General features: G+C 34.0%; 1 protein-coding gene across 2 annotated transcripts in view; it reads left to right on the top strand.

The window, feature by feature from the left end:
* Nucleotides 1-19,586, top strand: part of FCHO2 (FCH and mu domain containing endocytic adaptor 2) — an 89,741-nt gene that overhangs the window by 12,713 nt on the left and 57,442 nt on the right. For both annotated transcript variants that reach the window (XM_050716533.1, XM_050716534.1), the window contains exons 3-8: nucleotides 358-432; nucleotides 1,432-1,573; nucleotides 1,661-1,813; nucleotides 5,930-6,034; nucleotides 11,111-11,209; nucleotides 12,632-12,728. In XM_050716533.1, coding sequence (XP_050572490.1) covers nucleotides 358-432; nucleotides 1,432-1,573; nucleotides 1,661-1,813; nucleotides 5,930-6,034; nucleotides 11,111-11,209; nucleotides 12,632-12,728 — 671 coding nt within the window. The remainder of the gene's footprint in view (nucleotides 1-357; nucleotides 433-1,431; nucleotides 1,574-1,660; nucleotides 1,814-5,929; nucleotides 6,035-11,110; nucleotides 11,210-12,631; nucleotides 12,729-19,586) is intronic.

The raw sequence follows: 19,586 nt of genomic DNA, 5'->3' as shown, positions 1-19,586 counted from the left end.
TAAATCTCAGGTATTGAGACAGTGTTAGATGGGTGATTGTGTCACTTTGTTCTAACTGTTACTAAAGACAGGAAAAAGCAGAGAATAAAAGAAGGAAGGTATTGCCTTTTGCGAGTCTTGAGTCCTTCAGTTTTACTTGTTCCAGTTCCCTTCAACATTCTGTCACAATGTTCTTAGATTTATTTATTTTTTTTACATATTTCTTTGGTTTTGCATATAGTTTTTGTGGGATCATTAAAATGGAACAATTTTCAGCTCAAGAAACAGTCCTGTACTTTGCATTTTTAGAATTCATGTTTATCTGTCTTTAAGTATCTTCAAAATTTCAATTGTGCTTTTGGTTGTTTTCTTTGACAGGGCTACAATAGAGGAAGCATATTCTAGGTCAATGACAAAACTAGCTAAATCAGCGAGCAATTACACACAACTTGGGTAAGTAAGTGTGCACAAGAGAGAAATAATTAACTACATACATATTAAGAATCCAGTTTGCTTCTGAATATTTTATTGGCGATCTTGAAAGTAGCATAACTTTGCCACCTTTAAAAATGATTGTTAGTCCTTCAGCTAGTATGCAACCATACAAAGTATACAGATATGACAAAAATAAAAGACAGTATAGTTCTTTATGTAGATATTAAAAAAAAAAACACGACAACACAACCAAACATGAGGAGGGCTGTTTGTTCCTCTATATTTAAGATTGAGTTCTTTTCAGACAAAATAATGAACATGACTTTCTATTAAGTGCTCTCAAACCTAATTGTTCTGAGTGGAGAACATATTGTCTACAAATGTGGCAGTGAATTTATTTCTATTTCTAGCTGTGGTTACTGCAAATAAAATAAAAGCCTTTAGCCTCATGTAAGAAGTCTGAGCTGTAGGCATAATCTTTCTAACAAAAAAAAATCCATTAATCATTTAATTTTTTAAAGCATACCTCAAAAAAAGAAAAAAGAAATTATGGAATGAATCTATTGAAAAGTCACATTCTTAACTTCTCTGAGGACAGAGTTAACACTTCAGAGAACGGAAATATGGAGAGCTTTTATCAGTAGATCTAGCACTATTACAGTATGCACATAAATATGTTAAATTTTTGAGCTATTCTTGCATCATCTGTAGGAATATCCTTGTCATTTTCATGGTGTTGATGACAGAGAAGACTGAGTGGATTGAGTAAACTTTTATATTTTACCTGTGTTGACTCTAAAACAGCAAAAACTGAAAAAGCATATAGTACATTTGAAAGATATAATAACGTTATTTATAACATAGCAGTTGTTGGGTTTTTGTTTATTTGCTTCAGTTTAGGAGCACAGCTTAACTTCTGTAAACATTGATACATTAGCACTATTTTAAAAAAGTTAGCTGATTGAAAGGAAAAAAATCCAGATGAACATTATTTTTTTCCTCCCCCCCTCAATCCAGGACATTTGCACCAGTTTGGGATGTTTTCAAAACCTCAACAGAAAAACTAGCAAGCTGCCACTTGGATCTTGTGCGGAGATTACAAGAGCTAATAAAAGAAGTTCACAAGTATGGAGATGAACAAATTAAAGCTTATAAAAAGGTTATTTTTTTTCTTATGTGTGTCCAGTGACTTGTTAACATTAAAGTTCAGAAGGTTGGATTTTGATGACTGTGTGATATTTGGCAGACTAAAGAAGAAGTTTCAGGAACATTGGAAGCAGTGCAAAGCATTCAAAGTATCACTCAGGCCTTACAGAAGTCAAAGGAAAACTACAATGCAAAGTGTCTTGAACAAGAACGTTTGAAAAAGGAAGGAGCAACACCAAGAGAAATCGATAAGGTAATTCTGTGACATCTTTCGTAAAATTTATTGAGTTGTCAAGGTGTAACACATTCACATTGTATTAGTGAAATGCTCAGAATGGGTTAAAGGCGGTAAGCTGTAGCTATTTTATAATGTACATGATCCTTTGAATGCCTAGTTAGGTTTTGTTTACGCTTGCTTCCTTATCTGTTCTTTCTAACTGCACTGCAGTTCTAATTATGCTGTATTACTGCCTCATACGGTAATTTCGTTTAGTGGCTTTTACAGAAATTTCATATAATTGTTTCAGCATCTACTACGTTTTTAATGCATTTTCGTATGTAAATATTCAAACACTCAATGCCCTCTTTTTTGAATTAAGGAGTAGAGAGGTTTTTACGTTGTCCTTTCAACTGAGACAAAGTAGTTAATTGTCAGAGTATTGAAGTCTGTTCCGTTGAAAAGAAAAACAAGCTAACATTACTTTCAAAGCTAGTTTAGGAGCTCCCAATTACACAGATCAAAATCCCTAGGGATAAGTATCCTGATGCTGTATTTAGTACTGTCCTTGGGTCATGGGAGAGTTTGATCCATTCACAGAATCATTGAATGGCTGAGGCTGGAAGAGACCTCTGGAGACCATCTCGACCAAACCCTCTGCTCAAACAGAGACACCTGAAGCCAGGACCACAGGTCCATGTCCAAGTGGCTTTTGAAGATCTCCAAGGAGGGCGACTCCACAACCTCTCTGGACAACCTGTGCCAGTGCTGAGGCACCCACATAATAAACAAGTGTTTCCTGATGTTCAGATGGAACCTCCTGTCTTTCAGTTTGCGCCCATGGCCTTTTGTCCTGTCACTGGGCTGCATTGAACGGAGCCTGGCTCTGTCCTCTGCATTCTCTCTTCAGATATTTGTAGGCATGGATAAGCTCACCCCGAGCTTCCTCTTCTCCAGGCTGAAAAGGCCCAGCACTCTCAGCCTTTCATAATAGGGGAGGTGCTCTAATCCCTTCGTCTTTGTGGGTCTTTGCTGCATTCTCTCCAGTGTACCTGTGTCAGTCTAGCAGTTGGAGAGTCCAGCACTGGACACAGCACTATAGGTGTGGCCTCACCAGGGCTGAGTAGAGGGGAACGATCACCCGCATCAACCTTCTGGGAAAACTGAAACTTTCTCTTGATTTCAGGAAACAAAGTAGAGGGAAGTGGTTATGTTTCCCTGTCTCTATACTTTCTCTCTTTTAATCTTGATACCTCTGCCTGTTTCTTTTGAGGTTATCTGGTCTGTTCATGTTAAAATGGTCCTAGTACCTTTTTTCTGTAATCTTGGTGGAGCAGATAGGATTGGTTCATTGATGACAACGGTGATCCTGTTGACAATGTTCTGATTGTTTTATTTTTAATTTAAATCTATTTTTCCCCTGATTTGTATTTCAAATAGCAATCTGTGTTGGATTCTAGATATGAATCAAAAATATGTGGGACAGCAGATGTTTTCTTGCCAGTCCATTCAAAATACATTTATTTTTCTGAACTTCTGAAAGTAGTTCAGAACTTTTCAGTTAGAAAAGTTGACTTGATGGAAGGCTTGCTTTTAAGATATAATCCATAATCCCTCCTCTGGTCAGAAACAAACAATCAGAAAAATCAGTCTAACTAATAGCTATGCCTCTGCAGAAGAAAGAGAGGAAATGCTGTAGGACAAGGGCCACTTTCTGATGTTTTATGCATCTTTCTTAGATAATTTTGCCCAAACAATAGGGCAGCATGGTTGAAACTCAGCTAGTACTTCAAAAATGTTTCTGGTGGGAGCTAGTAACTGTGACTATTGCATCCCTTCCATCATGTCTTTATTAAAATTTACACTTGTACTTTTAGAATTGTGATAAAGATTGTTTTCTTATATTTTTCTTTTGGCAGAGAATAATTTTGTTATGTTTAGCGGAACATCAAAAGTGTTTTTCTCAAAATCACACAATACCTACTGTATCACAAGACAGAGGATTTGTACCAGTATGCTAAGAGCTTATCATTAAGTTTAATATTTCAAGAGATACTTTATCAAAGAATCTGAGGAGGCATGGAAAGCTTGCAATTTTAATTGCAGCTGATAGTTAGTGTTAGCTTGTGTAGTAACTTCCTGTTTTTCTCTGACATGTTAACTTCTGTATTTATAGTGACTTGACAAAAAATTCTTGACTAATCTTTATTATTTCAGTTACTGTAAAACTGCTAAATAGAGCTCTAGCGATTGCTGTACCTGAGAATAGACACATCCTGTTTTCAGAAGGGATTAGTAGCTAATCATGCAATGTTCACGTTCCATCATTGTCTGTCTTGCTGATTGTTTTCCGTATGTACTCTTCAGCAGACAACACTCATGATTCTGCTCATAGTTAAACATGATGACAAGAGGCAGAGAACATTTTGTTTATGTCAAAATCCCATGCATGCAGAGTTCAGTTACATAATCCTTCACAAAAGAAACTTTTTTTGAAGTCTTTTAATTTGGCATTTCCTTTCGTTTCAAATGATCAAGTTCGGAATCCTCTCATTGCATAGCAATCATAATTATTTTTAAAACCAAGTGTTTATAGAGCACCTTGCACTTTCAATAAAGTAAAGCATATTTGGGAAACAAGATAGGACAGTTTTCTTCTTGGGAGTTCCCCTGTGTGAATATGCAGGAGAAAGAATCATGAAGCAAAATTCAGGGCAAATTGTAGGTTGGTCTGATATGTCCTGTCCTGCTGTCCTTAATGCCTGAAGGATCCATATTCTTTGTACAATAAAGTATTTTGATGCTCTGTTTTGCTGGGTTTAGAGTACTACATGAGCAAGGTCTGCTTAAGCTTTCTCAGTAAGTTGATAAATTGAACTGCACCTTCAATTCCTCATCCTTTGAAGTCCTGTTTGATGTTTCCCCTGATAAACAAGTGCTAATGGTATATTGCTACTTGTGATTTAGGGTTATTTTTTCTTGGAAGAGGAAGAATAGAATTATCTTCTTCCAGAGGGCATCTTTGTATTAATTGATTTGAATGTTATAGACAGTGGTCAGCTTTATAACTCACCGCAAGTGAGTAGTAGTTGCTGTCTTTAATCTGGGACTGATAAAATCCCTTTGAAAGAGGAAAGGAAAGCTCTTCAGAACTAGAATAGTAAACATTCTGTCTTTACTCATGTCACTAACTGAAAAGTATTTCTGAATTGTTACAACTGGTGGGAAATTTCATTCAGATAAAGAAGGTATTTTGAACTTCTTTGGCAGAAAAAAGGTGTTGAGAAATAATTTTTATTTAATCTGTGGTTTTTTTTTTACTTGGATATAGCAAAAATATCAAAGTTCAAAAAACTTAATCTCCTGTCATGCTGTAAAATTTGAAAATAACTTCCCTACCAAAAACAGTTACTTCATTCATTTTTTTCCATGTTAAATTGAGATTCTCCTGTATTTCTTTTTATCTTTTAAGAATATCAAGTCCACAGAAAGAAAACTTTGGTTTATTGAAAACAAATAATGAAAAAAATCATTATAATGCCAAAAAATACTATTAGAAACAAATCTGAGCTGCATGAATCTGTCCATCACTTTGTTCTGCGTTAATTTCACTTTCAAATATCTTCTTTTACTCAGTTTCCATTATTTTTCCACATTCCTTATTTTTTTCTTTTCACTTCTAACAAGTGCCTTCTTGTTTTATTTTTTTTTACAATTGACTCTTTCAGAATTGCACTAAGAACTGTTTACTCTGAATTTCAACCCTGCTTTTTTCCTGTTTTTGTTGTTGTATATCTAAATATTTTATGTATCAGTGAAATAGCTTAATTTCAGCAGCACATACTTTAAAATGTTGATCTCAAAACAAGTGTATTATAAATTAGTCATTGATGATAAGAGAAAGGAATTTAAATGAGGTAGTTGCTTTGTTACCTTTTTTATGTGGCTTATTCTAAGCAGCATAATGATTTTATGCAGAAATCTCTAACAGTTTGAATCTAAGTTATTTGGTGGTAAAATTTTGTGATGACACTTTACTGTTTTGATATGCCCCTGGATCTTTTTTATAGGTCATCCTATGCTTTCTCTCAATAGTGACTTTAAAAGCCTTAGATATGATTGGATTGACACTTTTTTTGTACTGATCCATAGGCAGCAGTTAAATCGAAAAAAGCTACAGATACCTATAAACTGTATGTGGAGAAATACGCTACAGTTAAATCTGATTTTGAGCAGAAAATGACAGAAACTGCACAGGTAAGTGTTATACTAAATAAGACACTTTTAAAATAAATTAATATGTCTTATTTTATCTCTCTGAAGATACCAGCAATCAAGGCTTTTGAAAAATTAGTTCAAGATAGAATGATCTCCTTTGGAAATTGATGTAAACTGTGCTGTCAAAAGTAATAGGTTTGAAAGACAAACACTGGCCATGTGTATTGTGATGGCAGTGTCCTTGAATAATACACTGAAATACTAGCACTCCAGAAAGACATTTTGAAGAAATTTTTAGTAAGAAAACAAAATGAACTTCTGTAAGTGTTGTAGATGCATTGTGATGATGCAGGAAATCCTGCGAATTGCTGGTGACCCAGAATTCATTCACAGGAGTTACAATACCATGACCCATTATGTTTTTTTCATTATCATTCCAGCAAAACATTTCAGTAACAGCTTGTTAAAGAGTCTTCCCTTAAGTGCTTATCTGAGGTGCTCAAAAGCCCTTACCTCTATTCAAATGTCAAATGAACAAATGTTTTGTTGTGTTTTTTTTAAGGTGTTTTAATCTGTATTACAGAGGATATCATGTTCTCTGTATGCTCGAACATTCTGTTTCTTCTTATAATTTAAATTTTTTTTTTAAATCTTTTGGTAGCAGACTGTCCTAGATTTCAAAAAGCAAAATGCACCATTTCTGCTCTTTTTACTATTTAGTTGACATAATTACTTGTATACGTTTTCTGGTTGAAAAAAAGCTTTTACAAGATTGGAGTTATTGGAGTTTTCTTTTTGGTTGGAAATTCTTTGCTCTTTTGCTTAGTTTCAAAGATTAATTTTTTTTTTTAAATTATGTCATACTTATTACATGTTATTAATGTAGAAGTGTACAAGTGTTAGTGTTTTCCTTAACTTCTTGGAAATTAAGAATTAAATTAATAGTTCAATTAATTGAATTTTACAGTAAGGGAATTGTGTAGGTTGATACAGAAAAAGCTGTGCTGTCCTAAACTGTAAACTGCTTTTCTACTTTGAAAACTTGATTAGAACTTGATCTAGTTCATCTCCGAATACATATTCAACACAGACGTTAAAGAAAAAATACCAAATATATACCAGAAGTCTTCCTTGCAACCCCCCAGTCCAGGCATTTGTGACAAAAAAAATGCTCGGGTATACTACTGCTAAAGTCTGCCTTTAATGTGACTTATATTAGGAGTCTTGATACCCTTTTGTTGGAGAGTTTCCAATAGGCATCTTATTTGTGCAGTATCTTGACTAGGTTCTGATAGAGGAGCTATGCCCCAAGCTTTTCTTTTCAGTTTGAGTTGAATTTGGCTAAGTACATTCTTTTTCTCGCCTTGTAAAAATGTGAATCTTAAATATTTTGTTTGTTTGTTTAATTGTGTAGTGATGATTGCAGTTATTCGGTGTTATAAAAGGTTTTATTTAAAAAAAAATCACTAAGGAAATTCATGGGTGCTGTGGTAAAGGTTCTAAGTCCTGTTGTCCTTCTCTATCATCTCTGATTTGCTAAGCTCTGTTTTCAATACATGTTTTAAGTTAGTGTTGCAGTCAAAAGCAGTAGTTGTCCTCTTTCTGGTCTTTTGTCGTGTATTTGTTTGAGAAACAGCCTTGTAGAGCTAAGCCAGATAAAACTAATGTATTGAGGAAGGTTAACATTAACCCAGAGGAGATTTGGGTTCTAGTTTATGAAGAGATCATACAAGCATTTGTGCTGGCACGAAGGAAAAGGCAATGTGTTACCAAGGGTGGAGGTTTGTGTCCTTAAGCTGGCTTGAAGTATGTAAGTATGACTTTCATGAACTGGCCTTGCTAAATTGCCCTGTAAACTTTTCACTAATGAGCAAGAAAGCTATGAGTGATGGAGTTCTTATTTAGACTGACAGGAGATAGACATGAAGAGTATTTGAAATGGATTTTATTGTCAGTGAATCAGTGAAGGAAAATGTAGAGACTTTCAGCAAGCAAACTAGCTGGGCTATTCGTGATATGCTAAAAGAAAAGCCATTTGAAGAATCCAGTACAACAAAAGAATAGGAAAAGAAACGACTTATTTTGTATCTAGAGACACAATATGAAGATGCTTTTTTTTCCCCCCTTGTTTATGTTATTAGGTAGGTATTAGGTACTTAAGCATGACTGAACTTTAGAGAGAAAAAAGGTTTTACTGTAGTAGATATTATAGCTGGGAAAGCATGACAATACTCCTGGCTTTTTTTTTCCCCAGTACAAAAATGGTACATATTTACCTCTCATGGCAGGCCATACTTGTCTGAATGTCTTCGGTTATTCTTTAGCTGCAATAACCCTTTTACTCAAACTTTAGATTTCATTTAAGATGATAAGAGGCAACTGAAAACTCTTAATACCTTTCATGATTGTCTGTGCTGAAACTGAAAATTCTACCTGTGTAAGTCATACCTATTCAATTATTGTATTTTAAGTGTAATAGTGTAGCTGTATCTAAAGTTTGGTTGCAAGACAGCTACTTTAAATATGATGTGATAGGAAAAAAAGAAAACCCGTGAATATGTGTAAGCTCCCTCCTAAGTTAAGCACACCCCAGATTATCTTAATTTGGGGTATATTTCACTTGAAATATACCAGTTCAGGAAACAAATTAGGAATGTGGTCATTCTCTGCTGTTTCATTGCAAAAATAGTTGGCTTATTCAGTCTGTCTTGGGCTGTTCAGATAAAATTGTTCTGAGAACACTAACATCTTGAATTGATGTGGTTTTATCCTAGGTAATCATGTAGTAATGTCTTCACTTAGCTGTCCTCCTTGTTAACCCTCCACCACTAAATCTGTTGCATAACTTTTTTTTCATTTTTCTTTTTTTATCATTTACTATCTTATCTGCAGTTATCAAAGTGAAGTGGTTTGTGAGACATGATTTTGAGAGGTTAAATTTTGAAATACGATCTTCCTAATTTTGAATTGCAAGTTTTATTTTTTGCTGCAATAAAGATGGAAGGTTTAGTTGTGATTATAGAAGAATAATAATACAGTTAATTTGTCATTTAGAAATTGGTTTTGAATGAAATTCTTTATGTTGAAAGATTTTTTTTCTGAATAAGGATGTGATTGTATTATATAATTGCTCTGCAATTGCTAAGAAAACATGATGTCTCATTTGCAAAGTATTCCAACTTGTTAGAAGCTTTTTAAAAAAATCATGTTATCCAGTCAGTTATTGGAAAGGATCAAATAGCTGAAAGTGCTAAATTATTTTTCTTTGAAAGCCTTCTGTCTTAACTAGAATTAAGTACAGTTGACTGTTCAGATGACCTTGATGTTAAGCAATCTGCATATATACATAAAGTTAAAGACAAAGTAGTAATTCTTCACATTTTAAAACTGAAAAGAAAAGAATGTTTACAGAATGGATCACACGCTGTGTATGCTGAGTTAGACAGTTAAGGATAGTTGAAGATTTTTCATTTTTAATTTAGCATAAAACACTAAGAAGTGACTTGTACTTGGGTCTTAGCATTATAGATACATTTCAGTATGTTTCAGTATATCCTTTCAGAACAGACAAGTTCAAGTAAACAATTTTGTTAATGATTCTATCTGTGACATGAATGATATGGTTGTATTGCAGTGCTGAGATAGTCTTTGATCAGAATCTTTGTGTTATGTACTGTACAAGGCAAAGATGGCTTCTACTTCAAAGACTTTATTACCGATAAAACAATAAACAAGAAATAAGGAAACCGAGAATGGCAGGAGTGGCTTGAGGGGAATCGTGGTATCCATTGACGTAACAGGCAAAAATCTCTGAATGGCCGGTTGTTTTGATATGCATCATAGAGAAGAGTTTAAAAGAGAGTGATACATCAGTTTTGCACAGTTTTATGGGGATCTGCAACCAAACCTGAAGGCAGCAGTGTTGGTATAATCTCAGAAGTTCACTATGAGTTTAGGTAAACATTAGGTAGTGGAAGTAGGCTGGAAGATCACATTGTGTACAAGTGCTGGCACCCTGATTGTGACTGAGAGTATGTATAGACATGGACCACAGATATGTTTGAAAGCAAAATAGTGCAGTTTATTTAATCAGGCAATTGGTAAAAATAGTAGCATCAAAGAGTAGTCTAGAGTTTGACCCTGTCCTCTGTGATCAACAAGGAAAGCTGCTGGGGGGGAAAAAAAAAAAAGATTATTCTAGTCTGCTTATTGGCTTACTGTTGTCTAGTGAGTCATATATGAGTGTGGCAAAAGACAGACTGAGAGTTTAGAAGATACAGATATTTGACTTGTATGGAGTTATACTTGTGTTTGTGAATCAGACTGCCAGAAAGTATGAAATGCAAAGATGATCTTCAGAGAACCTTGTAAAAGTAGAGAGGAATAAATGGTGCTCCAAAGTTTGGTCACACTTGAAAAGGCAGTTACGGAGGTAGGAAGAGAATCAGTAGAGAGCAGGAGTAAAGAAAGATTTCAAGATGATTATGGCTAAGTGTTGGGTAGAATGAGGAAATTTTTCTTTCCTTAGAGATGTTCGAAGTGCTCTTAAAATGATGGAAGTGTGGGTAAAGTGGAACAGGGGAACAAATCCCAAACAAACTGCAAAGATTATATACAGTCAGTTTAAAGATAAAACAAATTAATTATATTTAAAGAAGCAAAGGATATAGATTTAACTGGAGAAAGAGAAAGTATGTATATATTGTGATCAGGAGGAGAGGGTGCTGAGGAAGTACAAAACAGATTCAGAAATAGGACTTCTCGAATTAGACAAAAAATCATGAGATCTTTCGGTAATGGAGAAAAGAGATTTTTTCTTCAACCCTATTTTCTCTTGGTAAAAATAGGTCAGATTTTTTGAAAAATCAAGATAGGTGAAAGCTGAAAAAGGAAGTAAAAAAGCTAGATAATGGTTCCAAAAGGATATGTTATAAAGCACATTATTTTGTAACTGTGAATTTTACACCTTCCTTTCTTAAATACTGTAATCACTGTAATAAAGATCTGGAAAAAAAAGTTTGTTTTTTCTGTTTAGTACATTTAATTATTATGATGTAAGTTTTAGCATTTCAAAAATTATTTTCATTATGAATAATTGCTTGCATTGGTTGACAGAAATTTCAAGACATTGAAGAAACACATCTTCTTCATATGAAAGAGATTATAGAATCATTGTCAAATACCATAAAGGAAATTCATTTACAAATAGGAGAGGTAATTTTTATATTATCATTTGTTTATTTGGATTATGCTACATATTTTTCTTAACTACTAAATGGAACATTCCTTACTGTGTTTGTGTAACTTGTGCTTGTGTAATTGCAAGACTACATCTTTCAAATGGCAATAACTTTTAAAATCACAATAAGAAGGAGATAAATAGTAACAAAACACAGAATTTAAAAGACTTTGAAGCAGATTTGATTCTTTTTACCACAGATATCAAATATTGTATCAGTGCTGAGCTCGCTTGTCAGAAGTTTGAAGGAGATTTGAATAACTACTAAATAGCCATTTTGGTCTTCTCAGATGTGTGCAATCTATTCTCTTATCCAAGCCTCTCTGATAAATTTTATTGAATGGATCAGCTCTGATTTTCTTCATTGTATTGGAAATCTTTTTAATATCTAAATTAAATATGAGCCAAAAATTTTACTGCTTCCTGTTGCAATTATAAATTCAGTAAGACAAATTCTACAGAATGTCTGAACAATCATTAAATTTTGTGCTAACAGAAAATAATGTCTTTTGACCATTTGAAGGATGTTTAGTGTATTTCAAAGCTCTGTTCATTAGATATTAAATTAACACTCATTTTACACGTAATAGGGGTACTTCCTCTTTTCTTTAACTAAAACATGGAATTATATCGTCTGAAAAGTTTCAAAATTTTTGATGATGCTGTTAGGGAAAGGCCTCCAGTAACAATGTTAAAAGAAGTTTTTGTAGTATCTTTTCTTCAGATGCAAGCTGGTCCAACTAATAATCCTTATAAGTAGTCCTCAGTTTTTTTGATGTTTTGCAGTTTTATTTGTGTATACTTTGTTTGAGTCACTGGTTTGCTTGGTTTTGAGGTTTTCTGCTGGTGAATGATGGTCACAAGGTTCACGCTGTTTATTTCTAAAACATATTACTGCCTCGTTGCAAAAACTTCATATTAACAACATGTTCCTTTGCCAGACCAAAACCATTAAAACAGTAATGCTTTTACTCAAGCAGGTGGAAACTGTGATAATACAGTGGTAACTGTTCACACCCTTAACTGGTGCTGGCTTAAGGGGACAGTTTGTCTTCCTGACATTGTCGTGGGGCATGTTGTTGACAAATTCAGAAAAGCGTATATAGAAAAGTAGTTTAGATAGAAGAAATGGAAGTAAATCATAGACTTGTCATCAGTCTGTGTTCTTTCATTCCTCATTTGTATGTGTATTGTGTACACAATTACCAATGCTAAAGCAATAAAAAGGGATTTCCTTGATAAAATGCCTATTGATTTCTGGAAGTTAATATATTTTAGAGGGAAGCATTTTACACTCCAGAGTGAAAAATAAACACTTTCTGAAGTTAATGAAATTTCTTTAATTACTGTTTTTTAAATTCCTGTTGTGTGTGGTATTTTGTTTGTTGTTTTTGAAGGTTCACGAAGAGTTTATTAATAACATGACAAATACTACAGTTGAGAGTTTAATACAGAAATTTGCTGAGTCAAAAGGAACTGGCAAGGAAAGACCTGGTAAGAGATTAAAAATAGAGGAGCAAACTTTAATTTTAATACTGTAGATTTTCTCTCCTAATCAAAAGGCAAACCCTATTTGTTAACATGCTATTGTTGTAACATACTTAAAATTTCAAAATTCTCAGAGTTCATTAACTTTGATATTAAATGTTTCATAGAAGTTTAACAACACAGTTTATTTATTATGTATTTCTAGGACTCATGTTCATAAAGCATAACAATTTATAGCTCAGAGTCCTCCAATGTGGACTTCTGAGGAAGCTTTTAAACTATACTGTTCCTTGGGATGTCAGTGAAGTTTGTCCAGAAAATGAAGTTCCTTACACAAAACTACCTTTATTCTATGTGCTTCAGCACAAATTAGATTTCCAAATTTAATACAAATTTAGGGATATATTCAGAACAGGTGTCTGTAAAGCTGATTATAGAATTGTTGTAACAGTTGCATTGGTTTATTTAGTTAGCTTACAAAATCATGCTTTTTAGTAGATTATATGTAGATTGGTTTGTTCTTTATCAGCAACAAATTTACGAGTACTTTCTGAAGTACTGCTTGTTGGGTGTGTTGTGTTTCCTGGGCTGGCATAAAAGGACAATCTCACATTACTGTATATCTAACATTACCGGAAAAATACAGAGTTCAGTTTAATATTCAGGCATGGGAACATGGTCACTGGATGTGTGAATACAGAAGTTTGGTAATACTGTTTTTCTTGGAGTGTGGAGTGTTGGGAGTCCTTGTTAGCATCTCTGCCTTATAGTATCAAAACATGTTTTTTTTCAGAGCAAGGATGTACAGAGTAGCTTAGATCTTAAGCATTTATATTGAATTATTAAATGTGGTTATTAGGTATCTTACAATGCTTCTGTGCTGTGTTGTTAATATAACGTTGTTACATATTCACTCTGTGATCTGCTAATGCTTGTACATGAGTGGGATGAGGCAAGGTTGTATATGGAAAAATTGTCAAACTTTTCCAGTGTCTTACATTTTTTTGGTAAAGAGTAAGAAAGAAAAAGTACACACCTCAGGGATTCATGTTCAGTTGGACTGAATTCAGGATGAAGACAGGTGAAAATTCAGTATTCAAGCCTCTTTGACTAGCTGTGGCCAACATGTCACGTGTAGGGGTCACTGTCTTACATTCAGGATCCCGACTCCCTGTGTTACAAAGACCTGTGCTAGCGTATTCTAGAGCACTGTGCGTTTCAGGCAATACACTTTTTTTTTTTTGTCAGACAACATAGCAATCATAAGAAAAGTAGCACTTCACCTTTTAATTTAATGGGAGAAGTTGTACACAGTGTACTTATTAGCTGCTTTACAGATTTTGTCATATTCCATTTGTATTCTCTTGAGTCAAATAAAAACTTTTGCCATGGCAAATTCTATTTTTTTCAATTCTGTAACTATTTTAACAGCAAAAAGGTATGCATGTTGACTCTTTTTTTTTTTTTTTTTACAGAGTGAAATTATATTGATATTAATTTTGTAAAGCTGCCATGGGGCAGAGAGAAAGCATAGGCAAATTCAGTAGCAATGGAAATTCACAAGAAGTTGTGAGGTGTCAAAGATTGGTCTTAGTTATAATTACTGCTTCTATTATAGTCATATAGCTTTGACAATTACAAATATTCGGAATGCAAAGTGAGGTATCACTTCTGTAAGAATGAAATGAAAACATCCAGTGTGGGAGGAGCAGCTTTTTCTTGATTCAAAAATGCTTTTCCACAATTGAGAACTGTTCTTAATAGAAAGGCATTTTTAACCATGAAGCAAATTCTAGAAGTCTTTCTGTGATACGAATTTAGTAATTATGCTGCAGAAGGAGATGGCTTCTCAGATAAGTCTAAGTATTCAATGTATAAAAATGGTACTGACTTGGAGTACAAAACAAATGTAGAAAAAATGACTTAGTGCTCTCACTGCTACTTAAGATTCTGGTCCTGAATATATTTGAAAGAAACAATTTAATAATCATCTGTAGTATGTAGGCCTTCACCTTCCCATATTATTTGTAGACCAATATACTGAATCAGTTTGTGGAACATTCTGAAATACTGAATTTTGAGAACAACAACAACAAACAAAAGGATAGTGCATAACAAAGTATTTTAGTTTATTTCAGTATTTTAAAATTGTAGTTATAGTACTTTACAGCAGGGTTCACTTTCCTATTTCTACAGATCTAAATATAAATATGAATCTGGAAGGAAGTACTGTAGAAGGGCTTTTTATTTTGTGGATTAGGAACAACTTATAATGTTTCTCTGTACATCCAATTATTTTCTTAAATTCTCATCTGCGTAACTTCAATTTCTCTTTGTACGATCATATCCCTTATACCAGATTATACGGGCTCCCTCTGGTGGCTAATTTCTGATACCTGAAGTCTTGATGTACTGCAACAAGTAGAGTTTAACACGCATTTTTTCTAGTACAAATAAAATTTCTTTCAAGCAGTAATGCTTTATGAGTTTTCTAAACCTTATTTATGGACTTCCTTACTTTAAGGCTTTTTTTTAACTGCTACCTAAATAACCTACCTCTTGAGCTTTATCTCCTAATTCTTATGGAATTTACTTCAAGTATATTTTTTAAAGATATACAATATTTGAAGAAATTCTATTCATAATTTTTCATACTCTCTTTCATTGTAAAAAAAAAAAAAAAGCCATGTATATTAAGTTGCAAATACTTTAATTAAAAATGAAAGAAAAATCACTTAAATGTAAAACCTTGAAAAACAGAAAAAAAGGTCGCAGGACCCTTCAATAAACAGTCATGCTCCAGGTCAGAGTTTAATACATTATCTGAACTATTTTCTAAAGTTTATTTGGTTCTGCTGTTAGGTCGAATAGCAAGTTAGATACCATCTGATGAAAGATGCTTCTGTTGTGCAACATTGATCAAAACCCTTGTTGGCCACTTCAGATGAATCTATTTTCTGTTTGTGATAGGCTGCTGTTCTGTGTTCCTCGGAAAAATCATTTATAGCGTGGCAGAAAATGTCTGCTTTTCTTCCACCCAAAGTAGATGTTAAATCTATAGTAGAGATGATGTAAATTCCAGATTAGTGACATATCAATGACTTTTTGCCTTATTTACTTAATCTTCTAATCATCTATAAAAACTTGGTTTGTTCCATTGTGAAAAGTTGATGCATGAAACAGAAACTGTTAAGAAGTAAGAGCTCATGTTCTTCCAGGATCTTATGTCTGAAATTGGCAGGATAATACATACTGTGTGTAAAGATACTTGTGAGTGCCAGTGGCCAGATGTAGCTGGTCATGAATGATTTTCCATTTTTTACAGCGTTCTCCTATGTACAAAACTAAGTCTGTGTGTCTGTCCCTCTATTAGTGTTAGCCCACTACAGTTTACCCAGAAGCTAGCTTTGAAGGCCAAATGAGAAGACTCAGCTGTGCTACATTGTCCGAAAATACACAAACAAAAGCCAAATCCAGACTATTTGTTTTTGTTAATTTGTTCTGTTGTCCTTGTTAGTGGTTGTTGGTAATTTATTAAGTTGTTGCTCTTATTTTCTCAATTTTCTTAAAAATTTAATAAAGAGGAAAACAAAAAAAAAATATTGTAATACAGACAACAATAGAAAGACAAAATCCTTTCTGGCTCCATAACCCTCCAATTAAACAATTATCCGCAGATGGCAATTACTAAATATGCTGTGCCATTGTTGAATGTGGAATTGGGGGTCAGCTTTTTCCTACTATTAAAAAAAATCATTGGTTTTGATCCATCTGCACAATCAGAATCAGACAGAACGTGATTTTCACTGTGACCCTACATCCTTACCCATGCAAGTAAATGAAAAATGTGAGGAAGAGGAATCAGCTACATGCACAGTCTTCTAACTGTACCAGTCAAACATCTAGAATTCAGGCTGTTGAAAACAACCGTACATAAAAATACTTCTTGTATCCTTTCACATACTGTTCACCCAATAAACTTGACCTTTAGGAGAGGCTACAAATCTGCTTTTGTTCAAGCATTGTAAAGTGAGTGTCGGCAATCCATGGGCTCTTTCTACAGAAGTAGTTGAGAATGTCAATTGTCCACAATTGCTGGTGATCAGCTGTCACTGTCTCTTGCACAGTGACATGGCTGTACATATAGCAGAACATTTTAATTTGTCCTTGTCATTTTAGATAGTGGGAAAAACAGTCTATGTCCTTTTAATTGAATGATGCTTCCATAGATACCAAGATTCAGAAAGCGACAGCTGTATTGTCTTTACTCCTTTTCCTTCCTCTAATGGTCCCAGAAAATGACAATTCAGTCAATAATTAATCAGTAATGCTGGTAAATAAATGTTTGGTCTGTGGCTTTTTAGAGCTGCTTTATTTTTTTTTTTGCTTTATATATTTTTTTTTTGCTTTATTTGCCAATGCAGGAAAAAATGGTCTCAAGGCTCCTGGTAAGTCCAATTATCAGGAAGTATAAGGTCATGGGTATCAAATGCAGACATAAATTCAGAATTGTTATTTATTTATTAATCATTTTGAAATTCAACTCTCTGGGAAGGCTTTGAAGTAGTCTAGACTGACTTAAAACAGCTATTATATCAGGATCTTCAATGCCTCATAAGGCAGAGCATATCAGAAAAAAATATTCCGGTATCCTCAATGTGCTGATGATCCTTGTCTGCTCTGAGGCAACACATCTGGGAGCTCTGTTTCTGGAGTGCTAGCATTTGAAGCCTTATTTTGAAGTCTTAAAAAATGATTTATTTAGGCATGACATTCCTGCTGAAAGCAATATGGAAATTTCACAGGCTGCAAAACTGTTGACAAACCATTATGTTTACTATTTGGATGGCAATCAAAGCAGTTTAATCTGGATTCCTTACAAGCTCATTAATGCTGCCAGCATTGCCTGTTACCAGAATTGTAAGGCATCAAAGCTTCAATTTAGTAAACATTTAAAAAACAAATTTTACCTAGGCTTTAATTCAACTGAGTACTGATTCAATTAACTCAACTGAATTGTTGAACATTTGATTAGAATAATGTTTTATGTGGCTGGTTGTTGGCTCTGGTGAGAGTTGGTGCAAAGCTGAGGTGTGAATTTATGAGATGTTGTTTGGCCTTCGCTAATTGTTATGTGGGCATTTTAGTCCTAAATGTCTGTGGAGCACTACTTATGTATTTTTCCCAAAGTGAATGCAAGAGCATTAAAGTGAGCTGCACCACAGCTGTGAAGCTAGTCCAAAGTAACCAGTGTAGTGTGAATGCTTCCTCTTTGTTAACATTCCTATTTAAGTTACTATGTTGTATAAAACTACATACTTTCTATCTTACGAAGAAATGAACAAGGTCTATAGGGTAATGTAGACCAAAAAAAAAAAAAGTGTTTGGAACAAATGTTTTATGTCAATGAAATTTCAGAATGAAGTTAGTCCTTTCCCAGAGATTGAGAGGCAAAACAAGGGTCATGGAATATTGAAGCTTGCTTTGATTAAGGCTGCTAGCTTTTTATGTACTTGAATAATAAACTCTGCTTTGAGAAAAAGACTTCAAACAGCGCTGGGTGTGGCAGGCACTGGTATTTTCCATGGGTTTGTTTGATAACATAATAGTTTGTAGGTTTTATAAAAAATACTTTTCTAGGAAGCTAGACAACAAAATAGATGGAAATAAACACTGCAAATGTCTAATACTAATTTTTGAACAGGTCTGCATGACATCTTTGAGCTTCTTTTCCACAAGGAATTGTAACAAAGCAACTGTTTATTTATGTTCTTATAAATTATTTTTATATTTTCTGTAAATATTGTGAATATTTTAATACTGCCAACACTTGTGAATAGATGCATAAATAGCCAGAAGTGTCTCCGTTTTTCAAAGCCTGTGCCCATACATAATTCTACACAGAAGGCTGACTGAGGAAGGAGTTTAGTTTATCAACAATGACAGTGTCCTAGGGATTCACAATAGTGTTCTCTGTAAAGGAAGACAGTCCATTCGTGCATCTTTGTTCCTATCCTAGGTCTCTGTTAGATTTTGCCTGCAAAAATTAGGTCCTGTCATAGATAACAAACCTGCCAAAACTGCCGTAGACTTTAGGAAACCTTATCTGCCAGCATAGATTTTAAATAATTACATATATCTAACTTGCAAATTTGATTTAAACGAAGAAAATAAATTACTTTTTATTTGTAATGGTCTGAAGAGTCAAAACTACAGGTTTTGCTGTGAAAATCTTAGTGCCTGTGGAAGACTGGTAGCATTGTACTGAATTTGTCAGCCAACTGGAAATTTAACATTATTTGGCAGGTTGGGCTACAAATGTGGTGCCATGAGGAAGCTAATTAAGCTTTTCATTTTAGAACGATTGTGTTTTAAGTAGTAGAAAGAGCAATTCATATTAATAACAAAAATTATTCTTGGTGTGGTATCTTTCTTGAATATATCATGTTCACAGACACACACATTCAGAAGTCCACATCTGAGTTTGAAAGCTGGGTGATCCTTTCCTGGTGTGTGAAAAATTTGGGTTCATTCTATCTGAGAAAGAAAAGTCCAATTCTCCTGAAATACTTAGGGAAATCAAGAGCTGCCTGTGATAACTAGGAAGAAAATCTGTCAAAGACCAACCACAAGCTTAGCTGAAAGAGAAAACAGTAGAACAGCAGGAAACCAACTTCAATGGTTTGTCAAAAAACAACAACAACAAAACAAAAAAACACACATCCAAGAAACAGTCGAACAGTGGTAAAAGTTTATGTGAAGATAACCTTTAAAAACGCATGTGCCATGCCGTCTGGAACCATACCCTTTTTGTTTTTTCGGCTTCATTACAGTTCTGCAGTATATTAGTACAATTTCTTCTAC

Source organism: Cygnus atratus, chromosome Z (assembly GCF_013377495.2).
Source record: "Cygnus atratus isolate AKBS03 ecotype Queensland, Australia chromosome Z, CAtr_DNAZoo_HiC_assembly, whole genome shotgun sequence".
NCBI lineage: Eukaryota > Metazoa > Chordata > Aves > Anseriformes > Anatidae > Cygnus > Cygnus atratus.
This window is presented reverse-complemented; position numbering and strand designations above follow the sequence as displayed.